Source organism: Melanerpes formicivorus, unplaced genomic scaffold, assembly GCF_026170545.1.
Source record: "Melanerpes formicivorus ecotype bairdi unplaced genomic scaffold, bMelFor1.0.p_v2 SCAF_19, whole genome shotgun sequence".
NCBI lineage: Eukaryota > Metazoa > Chordata > Aves > Piciformes > Picidae > Melanerpes > Melanerpes formicivorus.
This window is the reverse complement of record NW_027142371.1, coordinates 5,604,370-5,629,219: the sequence shown is the minus strand read 5'-3', so window position 1 is coordinate 5,629,219 and position 24,850 is coordinate 5,604,370. Positions and strand designations below refer to the sequence as shown.

Here is a 24,850-nt window from a genome sequence, read left to right as displayed (position 1 = left end):
TCAAAGCAGCCATATCAGCGGTAGCCCAGCGCCAGGGGGCAACAGCCGTGGGTAGCCGTAGCAGGGTGGGTGCTTCAGCGCGGGCTCCCGGCCCGGCCCTGTGCATGTGCAGCCGTTCGGTCGCTAGCTGCTGTACCGCTGAGCGGCAGGATGCGATGGTGTTGCCTCCTTCCTTCACCGTGAAGGCTGTTCTGGCTCTGGAGAAACTCTCAAGGGGAGGGTAATGTGTAGTGCAGCTTTTAATGATTTCCAGCGCAACGTGACAGCTATTTATTAACAAAAAGATTGAGCAATCGATCTTTGGTGCCATTAGTGCGTAAGTGAAATGGCCACTTCCCTGCCTGGCTACGTGCCTTCTCTCTGCTTTCTCATAGTACCACTCAATCGTTCACAGCAGACGAGACCTGTAAAGTCATCCGACCGGCCTCCGTCTCTCCCTCAGCCCCGCGTTCCCCTGTAGCCTGTCAGGCCCCGGGGCTCCCCGAGCCAGTGCGGCGGCTTGACCGGCTGGCTGCAGGCTCGGCGGGCCCGCAGCAGCTCGCCCCGCCCCGCTGACATCACCCGCCGGAAGCGTCCTGCGGCAGGAGGCGGTTCCCCGCCCCCGCCGTACACTTCCGGGGCGCCGCTGTCAGCCGCCCCCTCCCGCTGGCCGCCGGCGGCCCCTGTGTCACTGCCGGGAGGCCTAGCCGCGAGGGCGTGTGTAGCTCGCAGCTGGCAGCCGGCAGCTCTTCCGGGGCTGTAGCCTCTCCTGGGACGTTGCAGGAGTGCGGCAACGGCCGAGGGGTCTGCAGTCCGCATCCGGGTCACCGGGCGCTTCCGGCAGAGCGGCGGCGGGTCCCGCGCGGCAGCGCGGCCCGGCACGGAGCGGTGAGGCACGGGTTTGGCCCGCGGGGTTGGGGGTTCAGCCCGCCCGGGTTGCGAGCCCTTGACGCAGTGCTGGCGGCTGATGGGAGGGAACGGCGGGGCGAACGGGGGCGTGGGCTGCAGCGGGCCGGCGGGCGCTGCGCCTCTTCACCTGTACTGGAGGAAGTTCCTATTGAGCTGGACCCGGGTGCCGGTGATCAGGGAGTGCTGGTCGTACTCGGGAGGTGATGGCGGTGTCCCAGAGCTGTACCCGCAGCTCCTCGCATCGGCCAGCCCCGCGTCCCTGCAACAAGTGCCTGCATGGGAACCGAGGAGCAGACTGCTTCGAGCGAGTGTTGATTTACGTGTTGTGCCCTCCGCCTTCCGTGCATTATGGTCTGAAATTCCTTAGCGATGCAGTGTGCTCTTGTGCTGTTAAATAGCCTTTGTATTCAGATTGTCTTTTCAAATGTTCGGTGCCAGCCTGGCCTCCCTAGTCTCCAGAGCATTGGTTAAGAGAAGGTTGTACCTACCCTGTATTTTTTTCCTACTGCTGTAAAGGTTTTTGTGTGACTGTTCTGCTTAGCAGTCCAAGGTAGGCAGTGGTTGGTTCCCTCAGCTGAGGTTTTGACTCAGGAGATGGCTAAAAGTGTTTTCTGCTCTTGTATCAGAAACTAGCCTCTGATCAGAATTTATGATTAAAAAAACTCTTGAGGTTTATAGTCAGTAATTTGCAGCAAAGCGGTCTTGTTACCTTATATGTTCTGCCAGCCACTATGCTTCTTACAACTATATTTATCTGTGCCTGCTCTCATGCTGAGGTTTCTACTGAGCCTTGTAACCATGGCTGTGAGCTGTTCAGAGCTGGGTGGGCTGCCTGGGATTGGGGATGTTTTGCTTCTGGAAGCTGTGGGTGCAGAAGAGCAGCTCTGCGGGGGCTGGCAGGGGTGTCCGGTGTCTCACACTTTGCTTTTTGGCTCCGTGAGCTTTGACTCCTGTGCAAACCACGAGTCAAAATCAGCCTGGCAGTGTCTTTGAGTGTCATAGTCTGCAGGGCCTTGATGAAGGATTTTCATTTGAGGACTCTATTAATCCTGATGCCTTGTTCGTGTAACCAGTGGCTTTTTTTAAGTAGCTGTTAACAGTAGAGGTGGAAGAACTCTAATACTTCATCCAGCTCCTTGTCAGCACAGGATCATTTCTTGTCCTGGGGGTGTGTTACTGATGTGCCAGACAAAGATCTTTCTCTGAAATTCTCTCATGGAGCTCTTCTTGCTGAGGAACAGACATTCTGTTGTCTTTGCCACAGGCTTCATCTTGCAAAACTTGAGGAAAGATCTCTGGGAGAGAGAGAAGGCTCTACCCTGTCCCTTATGCTCAGATGTTAATTTAGAACTCCACATTTCCTGTGATTCACAGCTTGTCTCTTGACACAGGTGCAATTTCTGATTGTGGAAGAACAGAGAGCAGTGTTCCTGGGAGCAGAAATTGAACTGATGGTTAACTTTTCCTACGTGGTGGTGTCATTAAGCACAGCCTTTCATCAAGTAACGTTAACTGCTAGGCTGTTGATTCTGTTGTTGTTGTTTGTTTTCCTGGGGTCTTGGTTGTTGGTTTGTTTTGGGGTTTGGTTTTTCCCATGTATTTGTATTATGCCTCTTTTAATTCAGTTCAATTTTGCCCTTGGTAGTGATTTTCAGTTTAACAGGAGTGTGTGGGGGCAGTGATCACTATTCTAGCAGCTGCAATTAATATTGGGTGGAAAGTCTTTTCTAAAGTGCTGGTTTGGACTGACTACAAATGAAACAGTGCATTGACTTCTCCCACCTCTCCTCCCCTTAGTTTACCATTGGGAAGTCTGTAAGGGCTGTATTATGGTTTTGTTTAAAAACCAAAGGCTGTGGTCTGCTTTTTGTTCTTAAGTTCCTCAGGCAGTTGAGATGGAGTCTGTTGGCCTGACAATTCCTTTGGTTTTGGTGAAGCAGCATTAGGAAGCTTCTTTTGTCACCAACTTTTCCTGTGCAGTATGTGAGCCCAGTGAGGTGAAAATGTAGATCAGCGTATATCTAAAAGCCACTATCCCTGCAAACAAAAGCATGCATGATGTAAAAACAGAAATGATTTTCCTCTGTTCTATTAAAGCAGCTAAAAATGGTAGGTGTAGCTTATTTTGCTGAAAAGAGTACAATATTCTCTGCAGCTGCCAGCATTCGGCTGAACGTGTGGCTGTAGCTCAGCAGTCAGGAGAGTGTGTTCCCTGTAGGAAGGCTGCAGAGCCCTCCCAGCACCACCACATGCCTGGGTGTGCTGTCAGGTGCAGTGTGAGTGGCAGTCAAAAGCCTAGAAAGTGACAGAAATAGAAATGCAAAGTTAATTAATCTACTCAGTCTAGGGACAGTCCTGAGCCACTAGAGGAAAGAAAAAATGTGGATGATTTCCCATGATGAGCAAAAGTGAAACTTCTCTGTGGGATTTTTTAATCTTTAGATCACTGTGCAGGGTGAAAAAAAAAGAGAGAGAGAAGGACAAAAGAGCAATTGATTCAAATAAGGTTTGTGTAAATTGTTTGAACTAGAAGAACAAAATAAAAGGGTCTCTCAACACATGTTGCTGCTTTAATTTTTGTGCTGTGAGTAACTTTTGCCTTGGTTCCCTAAGACAAGAAGCCCTGAGTCCGGGCTTGAGCCTGCAGCACCTTTATTGTATGACACTCAGTGCTTTGCTCAGTGTAGGTTTGCTGTGCTGTTTGAGGCGGGTATATGGAAGGGGAGTAGAGAATGACAGTGAAAAACAGGACAGCAGCATTGCTATACTCTTGTGCTTTTTCAGAAACATAAAGAGCCAGTTCTGGGAGCTGCTGCTCTGTGAACCATTTTACAGAGCGCTGCAAAGCAGATAGATGCTGTGGACAGCTGGGATTTTATGCAACTGTGATGTCTTGTCTTTGTTTTCAATTTTTATTCCAGAAGAGTTGCTATTGCTGAAGATTCTTAATGCCAGATACTCAACCTGCTGCTGAATAACCATGAGAGAGAGGAGGTAGCTGCCCAAGTGTGAGATACAAACTGATTTCAATGGATACAAAATACAAAGACGATTTATTTAGGAAGTATGTACAGTTCCATGAGTGCAAACTGAATGCCTCTGACAACAAGCAGCACCCTATTAACGATGAGTATCTGCGAGTGGCGGCAGCAGCCTTACTTTGCCTTCCCAAGATCGATCCCTTTTATAGATTCCGGCTGATAAAATTCTACGAGATGGCTGAGAACTCCCTGAGATCTGTGAAATCCTCCAGTTTACATTCTCTCCATAACGCTTTCAACATGCTCGAGACGATTGGAATCAACCTCTTTCTGTACCCCTGGAAAAAGGAGTTCAAGAATATTAAGGTAAGACATTTTGTGTGTGGCTGTAGGGAGAACGTGGTTTGCTTTCCTTTCTTTTCACACATTTCTTGCAGTTCCTGTATTCTGTGTAAATTCCATGCCATTTCCTGTCTCTGTGTAAAATAAATGAAGTTTGCTGAGGAGAGTATCCTGAGAGAAGAAGTCCAAGTCCTGTCTGCGTTTTATAATGTACCTGTAGAATGCTGGGGGCAAGAGTTGATCTGCTGGAGGGTAGAGAGGCTCTGCAGAGGGACCTCGACAGGCTGGACAGATGGGCAGAGTCCAACGGCATGAGATTTAACACATCCAAGTGCCGGGTTCTGCACATTGGCCACAACAACCCCATGCAGTGCTACAGGCTGGGGTCAGAGTGGCTGGAGAGCAGCCAGGCAGAGAGGGACCTGGGGGTGCTGGTTGATGGTAGGCTGAACATGAGCCTGCAGTGTGCCCAGGCAGCCAGGAGGGCCAATGGCATCCTGGCCTGCATCAAGAACAGTGTGGCCAGCAGGAGCAGGGAGGTCATTCTGCCCCTGTACACTGCACTGGTTAGGCCACACCTCGAGTCCTGTGTCCAGTTCTGGGCCCCTCAGTTTAGGAAGGATGTTGCCTTGCTGGAACGAGTCCAGAGAAGAGCAACAAAGTTGGTGAGGAGTTTGGAACACAAGCCCTATGAGGAGAGGCTGAGGGAGCTGGGGTTGCTCAGCCTGGAGAAGAGGAGACTCAGGGGTGACCTTATCACTCTCTACAACTACCTGAAGGGAGGTTGTAGACAGGCTGATGATGGTCTCTTCTCCCAGGCAGCCAGCACCAGAACAAGAGGACACAGTCTCAAGCTGCGCCAGGAGAGGTTCAGGTTGGATGTTAGGAAGAAGTTCTATACAGAAAGAGTGATTGCGCTATGGAATGGGTTGCCCGGGGAGGTGGTGGAGTCGCTGTCATTGAAGGTGTTCAGAAGGAGACTTGAAGGGGTGCTTGGTGCCATGGGTTAGTTGTTTAGGTGGGTTGGATTGGTTGATGGGTTGGACACGATGATCTTGAAGGTCTCTTCCAACCTGATTTGGTTTATTCTAAAGTTTATTCTAATGGAGGAAGAGCCTGTTGAAGGTTTTGGCAGCCTAGCCTGCTACCCTGCTTTTCACATCCAGGTGGAGGTGCTTTCACTAGGGTGAGCAGTTAAGTTGTGTTTAAGCTCACTCAAAGTTTGATGGTTTTGGCCTTGCAACAGTTATTAATAGATCCAAGTACTAATGGCCAGTGCATGCTTTTGAGTGGAGGCTTTGCTGAGGTTCTCACAAGTTATATGGTAATGATAAAAGAACTTCTCTGAAACAATTGTTTCCAGAGCATCTTTTATCTACTTAGCACTTCTCAATTCATGAAGTTTTGATTATAATGTCCTTTCAAACTGTTTACCTATGCCAGGATCTCAGAGGGAAAGTGGGAACTTGTATACTGCTCATCTTGGGTGCTGGAAGTCAGGTAGTGAGCTCTGTGCTGTTGATTGATTGATTTTCAGTCTTATTCTTTCCCTGTTCTTACGTGATTATTTAAAACTGTTGCAGCATTTCAGCAATGAATGCTGCAGGTGACTTACAAAAACAGTTTGGAGACTTGAAAGCTGGATAAAGACACTGCTGGTATAGGTGTATAAAGTCACTTGCAGGTAGTGATGAGTGGTTTGTTTGTCCTTCTTGAGGAGGCACTGTTTTACTATTCAGCAGAGAGTTTGAAGATTATTAAAACATTTGAGAGTTCTGTTTCCCTGAGGGGAAACCTTTCTTCAAGATCTATCCATAAATCTTCATCATTATGCTTAAGTCCTGGCCTTTGAAATGTTGGTTGATCCAATACTCACTTTGGTGGTGCACTCTGGATCTGGTACCTGTTCTAGACAAAGATGTGACGTGCAGGTTACTCTGGCCTGTGACCCAAACCAGTATGAAACTGGGATAAGAACAAACCTTAGCTATGCCCTGTGCTAAGGATATTTCAGTTTGCACAAACTCCTGTCTTTGGTTTTGGAGCTTTTTTTTGTGGAACACCTTGACCTAGTAGAAAATTAAATAAGACATTTGAAACTGCGTAGTAAGAGCACACAAAAAAGTGCACCCTTCAGATATATTTAAGGGTGAACTGAAGAGGACTTTGGTATTCCTGCAGTGATTCCTCTTCCTGTTATCTCTAGCTAGACCCTCTCCAGAGGCAATACATGAAATCTCTGCTTTTTTGCCTTTCATGGCAGACTTGCTTGTAAATGCAAACATGCCTGGTATGCATAGAAGTTACTGTCAGTGTATAGCATAGTGATTTAAATCAACAGGGAGGACATTATGGAAATCAGGATTTCAATTTGAATGAAACCTCTCCTACTTTGAATATGCCTCATGCAGAATTTCCATCTGCTGAACAGGAGGGATGCAAAAATGGAGTTCATCTTGCCATGGGAGCTGCGTGTGTTTGCTGTCATTATTCTATTTAATTATATAGTATCTGACACTGAATTCTCTGAGCATCTAGTCCACCACTGCATTTGTAACCTAGTTTTCCTTTTGTTTCCCTCCCCACCCCCTTTAGACCTACACTGGACCCTTTGTTTATTATGTGAAGTCTGCCCTAACTGAAGATGATGTAAGGCAGATTTTGAACTACATGGGCTACGTCCAAGAACTGGGGACAACGTATAAGCTCAAAGAGCAGGTCGATGCCATTCAAGTGAAAATGGTTTCCTTTGAACTCTTTTTGGCCAAAGTAGAATGTGAGCAGCTTCTCGAAATTCACCTGCAAGTGAAGGAGAAAGGTTATTCGGAGATTGATGTCATAAACGAACGGAAGAACAGCAACGAAGACGTTAGAGGCTGCTCGGAAGCCATGAAGCGGCGTGCGGAGTGCAAGGAAAACCTGAACACTTCCATGGCGCGGATGGTGCTCCAGAAATCGGCGAGCGAACGGGCTTCTAAAGATTATTTCAAGCCAAAGGTGAGCAAGGCTTCGAAATCAGTGGACACGTATGACAACTATTGGGAAAGTAAGAAGCCCCCTTTGATGAGCTCGCTGAGTCTCAGGAAGGAGCCAATTTTAGTCGACGCGGAAGATGACATTAAAGATGAAATTATCCGTCCGTCTCCCTCTCTGCTGACGATGTCGAGCTCCCCACACGGGTGCTCAGATGAATATTTGCCGACTTCATCTCATCACAACGGCATGCTAAGAACAAACGTCCCTTACAGCTCCTACTTTTCCGCTCAAGAGGACTTAGATTTGTACCCAGATCCCGATTCTCGAAGCGCGTTGAATTTTAAGAGACAAGATGCTATAAAGCCTGATGTGTGGCTGCTAAGGAATGATGCCAACCCTGTTTACCACAAACGCACCCACCTAGCCAAAGAGACAGCTTCCCTCAAGTGCCAAAACTGTGGCGTATCTTGTGGCACTTCTGTTTGCCAAAAGTGTGACAATCTGTTCAACTCCAGGCAGGAATACCCAGCGGTCAAGCAGAGCACCTACTCCATCAAACCACTTCCAAATGACGGCTTGTCTCCTGCCTCTGCTCTGAGGGAGAAATCTCAGTACACATCACAGACTCAGAGTCAAGAGAGAGCCGCTCAGTTCGGTTCAAAATCCAAACCTTCGGGCACCTCGCGCTGCGGCTTCTGTAACCGGTCTGGAGCTGCCAACACCTGCACCTTTTGCTCCAAAGTCTCGTGTGACACTTGCCTCAATGCTTATTATTATGATCCCTGCTGTAGGAAAAGTGAGCTCCACAGGTTCATGCCCAACACTCAGTTAAACTATAAATCATCCCAGCTGTCCCATGTCGTTTACAGATAGACTCGGTTAGTCTGTTTTGAGGGGAAGGAAAGGGGGAGGGGAAAGGGCTATCTTAACTGATGTTCTGACTCCACTGAGAAAATACACTGACCTCTTACCAAAATGACGCGTCCAAATGGTTGGGACCGTGGTTCAGTGCCAGTTCTTGATTTTTGTGGCTTCACAGATGCTGCAGATCCGTTCGGTTTCATGCTGCTATAAGTTAGGTAACTCCTAAGCGATCATTGCTTTTCCATAGAAATGGGGAGAAGAGCACATCTTTCTTTCAAACTTGGCAGCTGTTGTGCTGTAGAAAAGTGGCATCACACCTTTCTGCTACATTGCAGTCATCTCCTTGCCCAAATACAATCGTGCGAGGCTTGAGAATAAAGCCTCCAAATAGGAAGGTTCTCGTTTTCGACGAGTGATGAAACTACTGCCAGCTTGTGATAGAAGTATGACTTCAAAATGTGCAAATAATATGTGAATGGCTGCTTTGGCCAGCAAGGACTATTTTTGGTTGGGTTTTTTGGGTGGGGGGTTGCTTGGGTTTGGTTTTGTTGGGGTTTTTTTTTTGGGGGGGGCGTGTGTGTGTCTGCATTTCTTGATCTCCAAAATGCAAACACCACAGCACCTTTTCCTTTTGTCTTTGCGTTTCCCCCTTCTCCTCTTAATCTCCCGGTCGTTTATCTCCAGCTTCTATAATCTCCACTTGGACAATCTGTGCTTTATTTTCTGGTGTTGCCAATATCATCCTGCTGGGGTTTACTGTAAGGTGTTTTACCATGGTGAACCTGGTTATTCATGTCGCTTCAGTTACACCTAGAGTTTTTGTCCCTCCCAGTGAGTACCAGTTTTCTTTCTGTTGCACATGTATTAAGTACTGTTCTTTGTACTGTAAATAGGTAATTTGGAAACAGTTTATTTTTAATAAATATTTAATATGTTGAGTTCTGAAAAGTGGTAGAATCATTGCAATGATGAAGTCTCTCTGGGTTATCTGTTCAGGTGACTTTTTGTTTTTCCTCGTACTGTATTTCATAGCTTGTTGTAGTCACTGTGGCAGACTGATGTTCTTGGCTCTGATCAGTTTTTGGTTTTTCATCTGACATGTTGTTTTCTTCCCTCTGATAAGGCTGCCATTAGTCTCAGTGGAGTCTTGTCTAAGAATTGCAAGATTCTGATTCTCGGTGCGCACTTTGCCTGTGTGCTTATGGAACTTGTGCTTCCAAATTCACTGCAATGTCTGTAGTGTACTCCAGCAAGTAAAGCACTGGCCTGGTGAAAAATCAGAGCTTGTTTGTGAGTCCTGTTAAAGTAAACCCATCAGGGATGTGAATTGGATAATAGTATTTCTCTGTGTTACTGTAGACAGAGGAACCCTTGCTGAGAGCCAGCACTCTCTTGTGCTAGGCTCTGTACAGTTTGGCCCCCAAACAACACCTAATTATTGAAGAGAGTTTAGTTGGGTTTTTGTTCAAAGGAAACCCATAAGAATCCTTCTAATGTCCTTATTCCAACTAGCTAGTTAGAATGAAGTATCAGGCAACCTGATCTGACATGCAGAATTAAATGTGTTTGAAATATCTGTAAAAAAAACAAACCACCTCTAGCTGAGATGTAAACTATGTAGTCCACTTTGCACTAAAATGATTCACTTAGGGTTTTTTTTTAAACACTGTTAGAGTCTAGGCTTCTAAACTGTCCATTGATCCATGTGTGACAGAAACATGCATGAATGATTGTCTTACATTTTTTTTGGGGGGGGGGAGGGGTGGGGGGTAGGGCTTGAAGTAGGTAGAGGGGGAAACAATGTAGGCTAATGTTGTAAAATAGCTAAAATAATTTTAGCCATAAATGGGTGTCAAAAGTATTATGGAAATGAGATGAAACCCAAGTCTTAACAGAGGGCTGAGAACAATAAGTTACTGTACAGTTTGCACTGAGAAACAAAGCGAGCGGCGTGCGCTGAGCCGTCAGGGAAACCGCCGAGTCGAGCAGCTGACCAGAATGTCGCGGGCAGCTCTTGCCTTGCTGACCCTGAGGGCTGGGGTGAATACTGCTTAGGTGAATGATCTTAAGGTTTTCAAAATCTTGGTTGTTTTGGGGTTTTTTTTATAGATATTAAAAAAAAAATAAATAATAATATATATATGTATAAATATGACACAACTGTAGATACAGTCTGTATATAGGGAAGAATTTAAAACCGATTTTACTATCAAAATGCAGCCTAAGGGTGGTTTTCATTTCGGTGGCTATTTTGTTTCTGTTCACTTTCTGAGGTGTCAAACGCCTGTTCTGGCTGCTCTAGAGTGTATCTCCTAGTTCACTAGTTCCAATTTCCATATGGCTACTCACACTACGGTGAATAACTAAAACTGTGATGCCACGTAATTTTTACGGTGAACATAGCAGGGACTATATTTGCTTTGAACCCGAAGAGTCCTCTGTGTATATGTCATTGGAATCCTGTAGTACAAAAACTGTTGTTGAATTGAAGTGATACCATGCTCTATTTTTGTGTATCTTACTGTATGAGGTTGCTGTGATGGATACAGTAAAATATATGCTAATTTAAAATGCAGGTGTTTTGCATCTGATTTGTTTTAATTTATGTTTGGAAGGAGTTTCAAAATAAAGGAGGCCTTTAAGAAAAGGCTAAAACTCTTTTCTTAAAGTCGAGTGCACGTGGCTGTCCGTTTCACCACTCTGTTTTGCATGCCAGAAGTGCCTTGGTGCACAAAGGTGCTCTTGGGGGCAACGTGGGCGAGGGTGTCTGTGTGTGTGGGAGCCTCAGCTTTGGGAAATTGGTTGTACTGCCTGCAAGATGCAGAGCTTTTTCTGAAAATGTTTATTTTCAAGTCTTAGCAGCATGACTCAGTTTGTTCCATAAGAGCATGAAAGCCAATATGTCAGCAGTCTGCAGCAGGCAGACTAACGTGGGGTAGCGAGCAGGTGTCACGTGCAGCCTGGAGCTAACCTACATTGTTCCCTGTTGTCTGCACTCCTTTTAGCTGGCTTCCTGGAAGCTCTGTGATACTACTGGTGCACTTTTTGGCACTTGAGTGAGGCCTTCTGCCTCCTTTTTCATCCTGCTGACTCTGGAGCAGGATAGTTTCTCAAGTTCCAAACTGGATTGTTTACACTTGCTGTTGGTGTTAAAGCATGTCAGGTGAATGCTTGGACGCTTGGGAAGTGACATTTGTGCAGTCCTCTAATCTTACAGCCTGAGATTACTGAAGTACCAGGGATGAGTCTGAAAATCAGGCTCAAGGTAACTGAAATACTCTTGCAAGAAATCTTATCTTGCACTGCAGTGCTACTCATGCTGGTGTGCTTCTGATGCACATGAAAGAAGGCTTTATGCTGTCTTACTGTCTGACGTTTCTGATTACAGACCTGTGTGTGCTGCTGCTGCTCTCAACAGAAGTCTGAAGGTTCAATACCCTGTCAAGTGGATTGGATTTGACGGTTTGAACCGACAGCTGTTTCAATTTATTTTCTCTGGAAGATGACTGTGGTTTACAAGTGTTTGGTACATGTTGCTAATTATGCTGTAGAATCTTTTCAGGGGAAAAGAGTCACCTTTCCAGTATTTGTTCAGAAACAGGAGCTAATCTGAGCGTGGTGATAATTGATATGTTGCCAGAGTGACTGAGAGAAAAGGGAGAGGTGACTGCAAGTTAAGGTAACACGTTGATGTACCTAGTTTAGCTCTCATTTAGTTACTTCTCTGAAACCAGTGGGAGTTAATTAGGCCTTTTAGCATGGCCATTGCCTTGGTATCTAAGCAGCAACAGGAGTTGGGCTACAAATGTTCCTAGCTGTTACTTGTGAAAGATGTACCATGCTTCCTTCTGAAAATGATAGGATGTGATTGTGTTTGTCTAAAGACTGCAAGGATGTAAATGTCTTGGAGCTCTCATGTGAAATTAAGTAAAATTGGACAGTGCAGTTACTTTTAATTACTATTTTTTCCCAGTTCCCTATTCATATGCCCTAGATCATATTCCCTTAGAAAATATTTTCTGTAGCTTGTCTTACCAGTCTGAAAAGGGAGGGACAGGGAATTGGTAATGAATGTCTTTCTGTTTTTGTACTCCTATACCTCTGCTCTGAAAAGCAAAACTCACTCCAAGGGCAACCTTTTGCAGTGAGCCACCCTATGAAAATGAACAGGCTAGTGCATCAGATCTTACACAGTGCCTAGAGGAAGGGAAAAGGTTAAAGTATGTGATATGGCAGCAGCTCTTTTAACTCTCAGATCCTGCAGACATGTCACATAATTGAAGCTCTTCCATCTGAGGAGAGGTGTAGGAGAGCCAGAGAGCAGCTGCTTTGTTTGACAGGCTTGCTGTGCAGATTTCAATGTGCTAATGTGTGGAAAGCAAGGCTGTTCCTTGCAGCACTGAAAGCTCTCTGCCTTGAAAATATCTTAGCATATTTTATACTGTGTAGTGGGTCCTCTGTTCAGAATCTAGAGCCCCGTGACAGATAACCCCTCTAGCACTGGAGGCAGGGAGTGTGCTGACTCTGTGCCATACCAGGCTGTCCCTGCAGAGCTGTGGGGATGACTGACCTGTATGGAATTTATGGCACATGGCAGCACCCAAAGTGGAGCAGTCCTTGTAACTCCTTATTTTTCCTCTCCTGAACTGCTTTTGCTGCATTCACAATGTGAGACAGGCTACAGGAGCTCTGACATTGCTGTGAGTTGTTGCTTTTTGAGGAACTTTGGAAGCTGCTTAGCTGCCCTGACCTCTGCAAGAGACGAGATTTCATCTTTTTGTGAGCCCTTGCAAGCAGGGGAGCCACTGCCTTGCTCAGGGACAGCGAGGTGCTGCCAGTTGGTTTCTGTCATTTTATAAGGCAGAGTTGCTCCAGGCTTTTTCAAAGGCAGACAGGATGCTTCCCCAGTCTGGGCCATACTACCACAGATGCCTTCCCAAAGATCTGGGTCTGCTGTTTCTTTACCCTGAGGAACAGCAGGGTTAGAGGCTGTGATTACTGCCGGTCCACCACTACAAGCAGCTGCCCTCTTCTCCCAGCCCTTTCTCAGCTGGCAGTGGCAGGTCTGGCTTTCCACTGCAGCAGCAGAGGCAAAGGGACTATGGAAATCATCTTCACACCCAACAGCTTCCTGTGTTGCTTGTGCTTAAAGCCACACATGGACTTCCACGGAGCTTGGAAAGGCTTTGTGCAGAAAGGAGGTGGGCAGGTGAAATGTTCCAGATAAAAATGAGACAACCTGCTTGGAATTTGTTTTCTTTTTCTTTCTTTTCTTTTTGTTTTTCTTTTAACCTGCTTAGCATCAAGGAGAAACTGCTTTTCCAGCACTCAGAATCTGGGGAGCAGTGAAGTTATATTGCAGGGAACTTCAGATGAGGTTAGAGATTGATTTAATTACTGATATTTCTTGTCTGTGGGATCCTTTCATAGTGCTGCAGATCCTGAGTGTGAGTGGTGGTGGTCCTGGCACTTCAGCTCAGGTAGTTCTTGCTTTGAGATGGGGCTGTGAAATACTTGCTGGCTTGAGTAATACCACCCAGTTGTTTTCCCTCTGTTGTACAGGGCTGATAGTTAATTCTGCATTGTGCAGCTCACTGTGTTGAGGACAATGTCAGAGCTCCAAGCAGCTTTAAGTAGTGCAGGATCAGACCTGCAGTGTGTGTAGCTGACAACTTGCATGTGGCAGCTGCTTCTGCTGTGGTGGGTGTGGGGCTGTCATGCTTCCTGCTTTAGAAATCATTCTCATGATAGTCATACTGTTCTGAGATTTTTTTTTTTCCCCATCATCAACCTGCTCTAAGGAAAAGAAAAAAAAAAAAGGGAAGAAAAAGAAAAATCAACCCACAACTGCTCATCAACTCCACATCAGAAAAAATGTTGCTTTCCCCCAGAGTAAGTGAAAGCTGTTTTGTAGTTGTGTCCAACACGCTCTCATTTCACCACCTTACCAGAAGTTTGCCCAGACCTGCTTGCTAAAGCAAAGCCAGCCCTGGTGAAGTGTCTTCACTGGAGCAGCAATCTCTGCATGTCTCTCCATCATTGCAGAGCAGAGCTGACCTGTGCACTGCACCTTCCAGCTAGGCAAGACTGAGCTTCTCTAGGAGGGACCCAGTCATGGACCCTCGCCAGCGGCACGTGTAAACCCCAAACTCTAATAAATGAACTGTTAACCACAATAGATGCTGCCAACCAGCAAGTGTAAGAAGGAACAGCCTGTTTATGTGTCTTGGTACACTTATGCTAACTAACATATTCCTGGTGAGCCTTCCCACAAGGCAGCTATGTGATGGGGAGGAGAGGCCTTTTCCTCTCCTGTGTGGTCTGCTGTGTGCATCCCTCACGCCACCCAGAGCAGTAGGTGTGCATGTTGTCCCACAGAAGCTGGTAGAGGCTCATTGGCAAATAACAAGAATCTGTGTGGTCCCTGCAAAGGTACAGAGGAACCCTGTTTGATACCTGTGTTAGCACAGGCTCAATGGGTCTGCTGAAGAGCTGAGTCCTTGCTCAAAGACTGCGTTCCTGGGTGGGAATGCTAAATGCAGCCTCTGGAAATAGCTGTGGAACTGTTCCTTGCCAGTTTCTGACACTAGAAGCCAGCAGACACCTGACAGCCCATTGTGGGCTTGGGTAGGACATGTAGGTGGAGTTGTCTAACTCTAATAGGGGGTTTGTTTGGCTGGGCTGTTTGGCCATATTCTCCATTACAGCCAAGCATGTAGTGGAGCCTCTAATTACTGACACAGGGAGGGTTGTGTTGTGACCCCAAAGGGATGGTGGAAGGAGTTGGTAGAGTGCCACTGATGGCTGTCGCCGTGCCTGGCAGCACGAGCGCTTGGGTGTGCCCAAGGAGGAGGATGGCTGTGTGGATTTACTGGCCACAGCTTGCAGGGGCTCACTCAGTGGCAGAAGCAGAAGGGGACAAGGATGCCATCTGCCACATCACCTGTTCACAACCTGCTTCCTCAGGCTGCATTGCTGGGATTAGCCATAAGATTTTCTGGAGGGGTCAGCTCAGCACCTCTCCTGGAGCTCAGGTTCCCTCAAAGAGCTGCTGGGGGTGGCTGCTGTCGGTCCCGGCACGTGTGCTGGCAGGAGGATGCCATCTCCATCTCTTGCTTTATGCCTGGTGCCCTACAAATGCAAACCTGCTTGAGCATCTTTTCACACAGTATTAAACGAGAAGGTGGATTCTTATGGCTGTAACAAGCCTGTTTTATAAGCTGGCTTTGGGCCACCTCAGCAGAAAGCAGTGGGCTGTGTGCATATGCTCTGCCTCTCCTCTTTAGGGGAGAGTGGGGAGAGGGGCTTTGTTCCCCACACTCCGCCTCTCACTCTGGGAGAAGTAAAGCCCCTCTTGAGGCAGCTACTATTACAGCTTCTGCTAGGATTAAATTCCCTTATTCTCCAGACCTTAATGACAGGTTTCTCTGAGAGATATTCCTCATGCCAGGGAGCGAGCCTGTGTGTACATTTTCTACTCTGCTTTGCTGCAAAGTCGTGTGGAATAGCTATAGATGGCACTCTGGTATTGGGTACTGCTTGTGCCTAGCCACTTCTGTGTGGAGAGGACAGAGCACAGTGAGACTCTGTCTTGGGAGAATAAGATCAATCTGGCCAGCTTCTTAGGGAAGATTTATGTAAAGCTTATGCAGCAAGTACACAGTGAGAGCAAGGCAAAGCCGAGGGTAGGAAAGGTAGAAATTAAGTTCAAGGAATCGGGTGAAGCCTAATGGCAGAAAAGTATCATGGTGTGGGAATACTGTTTCCTGCAATCCAGATTTTTATATACTGTGCTTCCATGTTGATCATCTGATGTTTTGGGTCTTGCATTGGTAAGGATTTAAGGAAACTTTGGTGTTTTATTTGGTGTTTGCCCAGGCTTTCCATGCCCTGGAACCAGTGCTGGAGACTCTGATGTCCTCCAGCACCAAAGGGATGGGCTGCACTGCATGTGCTTCTCCAGGATAGAACTGGGGAAGTATTAGCTAATCAGAGGATGCTGCTAGACTGTCTCCCACTCCTAGGTCTACAGTGGAGAATTTCAGCCTGGAAGCACAAAACCCCTTCATGTACATCAGTAACAGCAATAAGGTTTAGAATGGGTGAGTACTTGAGGGTAGAGGCGGGTGCTTGTGTCTGGCCTTTGTCTTACTGAAAAGGGTCTTACATCTTTGGAGTTTGCTCAAACCTGAAAGATGCTTTATGTGCACAGTTAGTCTTGGGGATCCTTTTCTTTCCCTTTCTTGTTCCTGCATTTCAATATTCAGCTAGAGAAGCACTGATTCGTTTCAAATGCATTCTCTACTGCAGAGCTCACTGCTGGGCTCTCCGAAGCCTGCCATGGTGAGGTTTTCAAAACTGCTGTTCAGTTGGACTCCTTTAGTGACTCCTGCCTGTTTCAGGAATGAAAGTCTGATTCAGTTTCCATTGTGACTTGTAAAGTCTTGGACTATTTAGAGGCACATCAAAATTTAAAAGAATTCTGGCAGCATCAAAGCCCATGGTGCTTGAATCTTTGATAAGAAGAATTCTTCTGCTTGGAGAATAGCTCCTTTTAATGCTGTGAAACAGAGCATGATAACTCTGCTGCTGCATCTGCTACAGTGAGCATTCTGTGCTGCTTAATAAACTGATAGTCTTGACCAAGAACTTCCTTTCATAATGACAGATGGAAGGTGCAGCATTAATGCACTCGTAGCTCACACTTAAAACTTAAGGCACAAATTTGACTTTAGTGTAGTTCTGCTGCCTGCAGATGGAGTTAAATTCTTCTTGCTTCAGTGCTCGCTGCTTAAAATACAGCCTGTTAAATGTTGCAATGGTCTAGATAACCTTTGGAATCTTGTGTCTGTCTGGTCTTGCTCTGCAGGGAGTTTGGTAAGCGGAAGTGGGGTTGAGACATGAAGTGGTGGTGGGTAGCCATTTCTCTACCTGGATTTAGCTACAATACAGTGGAAAGCTGGGGAAAATAACCAGCCTGTTTTCTGTGAAGTAATGTTTGAGATCTGTTGAACCTCTATGGGATCTATAAACAAGATTTGGGGGAAAGAAATATGAGAGATCCTAGGAAGCAAGAGATGCTTGCAGAAGTGCAATACCTACAGGACTTTGCCACCAAGAACTCTGCCTGCTAAGAACAATTAAACTCAAATATTCCTTGTAGTACAAGCCTTGAGTCTAATCATGGTGTTTTGCTTCCTGGCTGTTGCCATGTTTGTGGGCTCAGGGCAGGTTGTAGGCATCTTGTGGTACTTTTCAGTGTTTGATTTGAAAAAAATAATCCCCATTTTCCTTTCATTGTACTTCCTCCTTCTTTTCAACAGGCTCAGAGCCTGTTGGCAAAATGACTCTTACTGAGCTCAATAAGATGCTCACATGTCTTGTGAGTGAATGTAGGTTTGACACTGATTTGATTCTGCTTTTTCTGCCTGCAGCTTATCACTCAAGCTCTCCAATGAAGGACTTCATTTCCTCAGTCAAATATTTTCCATATGACTAGATAATAGCTAGGGGCAGTGATTTTTCTGTCAGAGCTCGGCACTGGATTTTCTGTTCAGAAATCATGTGGCCATCTGAAAAGTGGTCTTAAAAACAAGCACTGCATTTGTTCAGAGTGACAGGGTAACATCAAATGATGGGATATTTTTATTTCCACCACACTTCAAATTTGTCCTTTCCCCCCCTCAAGAAAGCTCGAAGTCGCAGGGAGGTTCGTTCGCTGTCAGCAGACACCTTCCCTGTCAAGCTGAAAGTCATGTCCCAGTTTCTCCATTTGTACTCCCTGGTGCTTGTGAAGAGCACCAGCTCAGCTCCTGGGGATGTCCAGATTCCACACAGCTCCCTGATGGGGTGAAGCTGAGAAGTTAGTTTTTCTTTTTCTCCCTGGTGCACTAATGTCCTGAGACCTGGCAGCTTTGCCCCAGAAGCAGCTTTGTGAAGGGGAACCAAGTTTCCAGTTCTGTTCAGTCAACAGCTCTGCCACCACCAGCAAAGAGGTTTGTCAGTGGGTTTGTGGGTAGGGAAAGTTGCATGCTAGAAACCTGACAGAGACACTGAACTGGCTTATGCAGTAGTCACCAAGGCACTGCACTGTCTTTGAATTGTGACTTCCAGCTTTATATTGAAAGCAAAGCCTAGCACCACCATCTTTGTGCTGGTTTTGGGCTACTGAAAGACCCCTGGTTCCAATGTGAACCTGATCTGTGTGAAAGGGAGAGGAATGGGGGGTACAGAATTAATGCTAGATAAAACCACAGGTGTGAAAGGCTCATTAATAACTATCCAGCCATGGAGTAGAGAAATGTGGGAAGGAAATGACAGCAGTGCCAAAGAGCAGTGTGAGTAGGAAGATAAGAGAAGTTGTTACTGGCCTGACAGTACTTCAGAGAGGGGGAGAAAAAATTGGCTTAAAAATTGAGCCTGATAATGAAGTGGTTTCTAATAACTCTACATGCAAAAGTGACTTTTCCTTGAGATACTACTTTCATGTTCTAATGCAGAAAAGCTAGGTGGTAGCAAAGGAAGTTGATAGATTTCAAAGGGAATATTAATGAGGAACAACTTGAAACTCCAGCCAAAGACTGATTAAAATTAATGCATTTCTAATGGAAATTAATCTGCCACATGTTTTCCCAAAATAAAATGACTTGATAACATGGGTACTAAGTCTGCATGTGTTCAAAGTAGACTTTGAACCCTAGGAAAGAATCAAGCAAGAATGAAAGGAATTCAGTCTGGAGTAGGAAGTGGCTGATCTTGCCTGGTGCCTGCTGTGGGGCTGGGTGGCCTTGCCTGTGCCAGAGCTTGACGTGCAGCCCTTCACAGCAGTGCTGCTCTTGGGGCTAGGAGACACACAGGAGGGGTTGATGCAGGTTTTCCTGTCTTTCCATGATGTTTTGAGCCACAAGATATTGATTCTGTTGCAGCTTGTTAAGATACCAGTTAGCACAAGCTGTGTGCTAAGGAGGGTGCTACTTTGCAGTGCTGTTGTTACACTGGCAGCTAACTTCCAGTTCCTGAAGGAGGAACAGGTAGGGCTGGGAAGAACACAAATATGTGGCTTTTTGAGAAGAGAGAAGATGATATTTGGGGCATCTGTGTGTGATATGTAGCTGGGAAGGAAGGAGATTGAACAATGACCTTTGGGGTTCGGTTGTTTTTGTCATCACAGGTTTGCCTGTTTCTTTGGTTTCATGTTACAGCACTTTGTCAGCAGCTGCTTATTGTTCCTTTGGTGTCACTTAGATCCATATTTGATTTATGCCAGTTGAGAATCCAGTCCATAATTCCTAAGGATGTAGCCTTATTCACCACTCCAGGGGTTATATTTCTTGTCAGGTCATTTCATGTGTGGAGCCTTTCACAAAACCACAGCACAGAGATCTCAATGTGCTTCTATTTGTGTATGTTGGAACCTGCTTGTTTTGTCATATGGCCACACAGCATTTGCAGACTGAAGCATGATGTACAGCATCCCTGTGCAACTGAGCCCCCACGGTCCCTTGGTGACCTCTGGAAGAGCTGAAAGCATTGAGCAAATCAGCCTTGGGAGCTGTTGAGGAAACAGAGAGCCTTGCAGAGTAGTTTAGTGAAGTAGCAGACCTAACAGGGTTTGGGCCAAACCCAAATTCTTGTCACTGGTGCACCTTGGTGCCAGTAGGATCTGGCTGCTGTGTGTGGCTGTGTTGAAGGCCACGAGGTGTGCGCCAGTCTGGCAGTGCTGGGTGCACCAGTTCTGCTTTGCAAGGCAAGTGACAAACATGGGGAATGGTACTGGCTCTGTCTGCACGTGTGCAGATTTGGCAGAAAATGAGGCTTGCAGGCCTAATGCATTCCTGTGTCACAGCAGCCTGGAAGTGTGCCAGTTTTGTTGGGAAAAGCAGGCAGGAATGTGGCATAAAGGGGACACAAGGAATGGCTGAGCTAGTAACTGTTCTTTGATTTCTTTGATCTCAGTACATCTGTTCCCTTTGAGACAGCTCCACGAAGCACACAGACCCTTTGCAGCTCCCCACATCTCAGCCCTGGTTGTTGCCATGAAGTAGGCACGAGCTGGAAGAGTTTTCTCTGTGCTGATGTTCAAAGGCAACTGCCAGGTATCTCTCCTTGTGATGGGCTAACTGCAGCCTGTGGATTGTTCTTAGCTGTTCTGGGTGATATCTACTTACCTGTGGGTTTCAAGCCCTTTCCTTTCCAGGAGAGTAAACCCTAGGAGAGTAAATCCAAGGCATGTGCTCCCAGTATCAGAGCCTGCTCCAGGACCTTTAGCTTGCTGCTCCACATATATTTGCCCTACTCCCCTCTGATTTGGTCTCTTCACTAATGTTTGACTGCTGAGAAGTTATGGCAAGGGGTGAGATGAGCTCTTCCTGACAGGGGAAGGTGGAAGGGGGAGCAGCTTGGTTTCTGTGTTGGCTGTTTCCCTCTGGCAGTGCTGGCAGCAGGTGAGATCCAGCCCCCAAAGTGCTCCCAAGAACGCTTTGCAGTATCCTGTCTGGGGCTGTGGAGCTGAGCAGGACTGACATAGGGACAGCTTGGGAGAGAATTTTCAAGCATTAAACTCTGTCCAGTTGGACTTTAAGTAGCAGGCAACATTCAAAGCACAGCGGACAAGTGGGATGTGAGAAGCCAGAATGTGCAGGCATTGGGAATTGTGGGTGGCACTGAAAAGCCAAATACAAGAACAGAAACATACATTTTGATATAGATTTCCATTATAGTCACAAGCACAACCTGTGATGGGGGGAAGTGCATCTCAAGAACAACATATGTGTTATCTCATGCCTCCATCTAAGTATACAAGCATGGGATTAATGTCTGTTTAATATAAGGCTGGAAGTTTGGTGTACAGATGGTAGGAAGTTGGGCAACAGCATGTGCAGCTCATAGCATAGATCTGTCTTAAACAAATGCCATCACCTAGTGTTGTTTCTCACAAAATGTTACCCTTCATCCCTAACCCAGTTCTAACCCACTTGCAAAGATGCTGAGCTGCCTCTTCAGCACAGAAATGCTCAGGAAATTCTAGGTCAGAGAATCTTGACCTCGGCCAGGCTGCGTACAAATCTACTGACTGCAAAATGAGATGAGAACACAAAGCAGTGGGAGAAGTAGGAGTTGATGAAAATCAGCCAGTGTGGCTAAATCTTCTCAGACAATCTTAGTGGGGTTTCTGCCCCCCTTTTAAAGGTGATGATGCAGTGAGCAGAGCCATACACAGGAAGCAATGGGCACAGACCTCTGTAAGACACTTGACACAGCGAGGCACAGCAGACTGATGGGTAGGGTTAGTAGGTACAGAAGGTGCCTGGGAGATACCAAAGGAGCAAGTGTGAGAGGCATGCTGAAAAGCTCACGGCATGCAGATTTCAGAGCCGTGCACAGACAGCTAATAAGCAGAATCTCATAAATGCCATTAGTTCTGTTTGCAGGTGGGGAAACAGGCCCAGTGAGATGACCTGATTCACCAAAGGGGAAAGCAATGGAACTGGAAGTAATGGTTTCCAGATGAATTTCCTTAGTTTGATGTACTGTGACTGTTTTGGTACTTCCCTGCTCTAGCCAAATAGTTGTGGGCTTCTGGGAGAGGGAACAAGACTTTACAGAGAGCCTCACAACATTCAGGCAATTTTGCTTTACAGTTTTCTTTTGTGCCTATTTATGGTGACTTGCTTTTGCCTGTATGAATCTGACCAAGCCTGTCTTGAAAGAGAACTAATCTTTCAATCTGCTGTTATTGAGGTCAAATATTAGGAACATGCTTTTAGGGAAATGTCTTTGACCTCACTGATTGTGTTGCAGCTCTGTCTTTTCTAAAGCTTAGGACTGCTTATGAATGCAACTGAAGTCAGCGCTTTTAGTCTCTGCTCTCTGTTTGCTCTCTAAAATGAAATGCTCTTGTGGTCTGAGTGGAAGCCAAGAGTGGTAGTGTGCAGCACTTCAGCTGCAGCTGCCTGGCTTGGAGACCTCTTGACTGGTCTTCACACATTTTCTGCCAAGTGGGGATGGTGATGCTTCACTAAGATGCCTTGCTCATGCATGGCAGTAGTGCTGGGAAGTGACTTACAAAGTCTCTGCTGTGTTTAGTCTCTTTAAGCCTCTCTGTAAGAGGCATAGAACAGCCACTTGAGCAGACTCCAAAGCCCTCTCTTCAGATCCACACTTTGTTTAGTGGTTCAGTTCTGTGTATTATACTGTATTTAAAATGAATCTATTTGTTGATCCCTGTTTTTAGCTGAAATAATCCCCAAATTGTCCTTCATGGGCTCTATTCCTTGGCAAATCTTCCTTTTAGCTCACCACTCCTTATTTTTAGAGACTTTTCCTTATTAATATACTTGATTATTCTGTGAGTCTATCACCTACTGAAGACTATAAATCTCTTTAAAAATGAATTTGCTTTAAAATAAGTGGATTGTCCTGAATTAATTTTGCCTGGCAACTGCCAATATTCCTTTAAACTGTCCTGTAGCAAACCTGACTTTGGGCTTTCACATTCCTGGGCCAGTCATGGTCTGCAGGCAAGTCATGTTAGTGTTACCTGTCCTGCTGAGTGCTTACCAGGACATGGGTTTAACAGCAGGGTTTCCACAAGAGGTTCAACACCAACTCTGTCAGTGAAAAATTTTACCTCTGTGTAAGGAAGCATGTGTGAGGATTTCTACTGACCTAACTCTTCAGCTCAATTATGGTCACCAAAGCTTCATATCAGCCCAAGAGCTGCAGGCAGTGCACTGTCAGTGTTGCATGATGGAGGTAATAAGGCAGTTTCAGTTCCTTGCATGCAGTCACAGAGCAGTTCAGTAGCAGAGCCTGGAGCTGTTCCTGTGGGGGTGTGTAGCTTGCCATGCAATGGGCAGGACAATACAAAGGCTGGAAGAAGGCAGCTGGGAGAAATACCTTTCTTTAGGAAAATGAGTTCCCAACACTGAAGAATTCCTGAAAAATTATTTATCCACTAGTTTTGTGGCAGTGATAAATGTTGGTGAGAACCTGCTGTAGTGCAACCTCTGACTGAGAGTTCTGAGGGGAATCAATGTCAGGACTGGTTCTGTGCTCGTATAGCTTCAGAAATGAAGGCTTCACCCTGGCTTTGGCTGGTGGGAAATGTTGCCCACTATCTGATCTCTGTGGATTTCTGTGCCTGGAAAAATAAACAACTTTTTACTGTCCTTTAAGACAGAGTGCTTTAAGGATGCAATTTATCTAGAGACTGTAAGAAGCATCTAGGAGCTTGGACTTTCACAGGTCTAAGCCAGCTGCCTCACAGTATATCCACTGCCAGCCATTGTTGTTTGGATTTGATCAGGACAGGCATTTCTTTGGGTTGCACCACAGGTACAGCCTGTGGGTAGGTAAATAATTGTTTACAATGGCTTATTTAGTCTCATGTGGCCTTTTTTTTTTGTTCATACAAAATGCCATCAAAAGAGGAAGTCCTCCTAGGGGTTACTTTCCCCTTTGGCTCCCACATGAAGCCTCTTCATCAGCTCATACAGATTTAGGCTGCAGTTATGCTGATGGCCATGTACAGAGAGCATCAGACCAGGACAGAAGCGAATCCCTAGCAAGGACATGGTGCAGAATTCATCCTTTGGTTCTGGTGCTGTGCTCAATATCTGACTGGCAAAGCAGGTAAGTACGCCCATCTCCACATCAAGACATTTCATTCTACCACACCCATGGCCATTTGGCTGCTGCTCCTCATGCTCAAAACAGAGCTGTCTGTTAGGGATCCTCCCTTTCTTGAGCCACTAGTGCCGGCCTGTGTTGTGGAGATAATGTCTGCATCTGGTACGGAGCCTCTTGCTGCCTGCAGATATCCCTGGTATCTGGCACAGCTGTTTGGACAGTTCTCTGAGTCATAAACGCAGACAAGTATCAAGGTAGTTTCCTCCCAATTGTTACTGTGCTCCCTTCTTCCACGAATACACCCATGGACTGATTTTTCATTTGGCTGAAGGATGAGGCTTCTTTCAGGACTAATTTTTCATTCAGCTGAAGGATGAGGCTCCTTTCAGCTCCCTGACAATGCAGGACAGCAGCATTTGGCTTGGGCAGCACAGCACAGCTGGCTGACTCGTATTCCTTATGACCTCCCCTGTCCTGGCAATGAGACCCTTTCACAGAGCTGTGCTATTTCTGGTTGCTCTCAGATTCATGACTGTGTTCCCTTTGACACAGGAGTTTGGCTTTTTATCTCCTGCTGATGTGCAGTAGTGGCCTGCCAGGGCTGCCTACTCCTGCATGTGTTCTCTGCCTTCTTATGCTGACTCCCCAAGCCTCCTGGTCCACAGGTGAGTGACTGTGGAGCATAGTAGCTCTAATTCCTCCTCCCTATCTGCTGCTCACCTGCTTGGAAGAGGATGGAAAGGACTTCTGTCTGAAACACCGTGAAGGGCAAGGCCACCTCCAGCGTCATCCCCGACCAAGTGATTATTCCAGACTCTCTCTCACGTGAATAGTTTTGATACCACGTTTTCGAGCACAGGCTCCTCAGAGCTGTTTTGCCATCTGAGCCCTGGATCCCTGCTCCCTGTCACTTTGTTTTCCCCTCTTCTGGCTTGATTATTGATGAGAGCAATTTGCAGTATGTGCTGCTTTATTCAGCAGGAGGCAGCTAGGTGTGCAAGAGAGAAAAATATTCCCATCCTCTTTGTAGAAGATTGAGCAATGTGCTTCCCAACCTCTGCACACATGTCCTGGCATTGATTCATGGTTCTGTGGACAGCTCTGTCATTTGCCTACAAACAACTGTGGTTCTTCCAGGCTTCACTATGCCCCAGGCTGCAGCCTGGCTC

General features: G+C 46.3%; 1 protein-coding gene across 4 annotated transcripts; it reads left to right on the top strand.

Annotated features, from left to right (window-relative positions):
• The first annotated feature begins 671 nt into the window (after positions 1–671).
• On the top strand, positions 672–9,818 carry SPATA2 (spermatogenesis associated 2). Of its 4 annotated transcripts, none has more exons than XM_068149895.1 (3): positions 672–867; positions 3,810–4,235; positions 6,807–9,818. In XM_068149895.1, exons 2-3 carry the CDS (start codon positions 3,918–3,920, stop codon positions 8,058–8,060), a joined length of 1,572 nt encoding a protein of 523 aa, XP_068005996.1. In that variant the 5' UTR covers positions 672–867; positions 3,810–3,917; the 3' UTR covers positions 8,061–9,818. The 4 variants fall into 4 exon arrangements, with proteins under 4 accessions (XP_068005996.1, XP_068005999.1, XP_068005998.1 ...); XM_068149898.1 differs by lacking the exon at positions 672–867 and adding an exon at positions 1,032–1,051; XM_068149897.1 differs by lacking the exon at positions 672–867 and adding an exon at positions 1,133–1,239.
• The last annotated feature ends 15,032 nt before the right edge of the window (positions 9,819–24,850 follow it).

Coding starts and splice junctions, on each gene's coding strand:
- SPATA2 (XM_068149895.1), top strand. CDS start 3,918: ATGGATACAAAATACAAAGACGATTTATTTAGGAAGTATGTACAGTTC. Junction 4,236..6,806: donor AGGAGTTCAAGAATATTAAG/GTAAGACATTTT, acceptor CACCCCCTTTAG/ACCTACACTGGACCCTTTGT.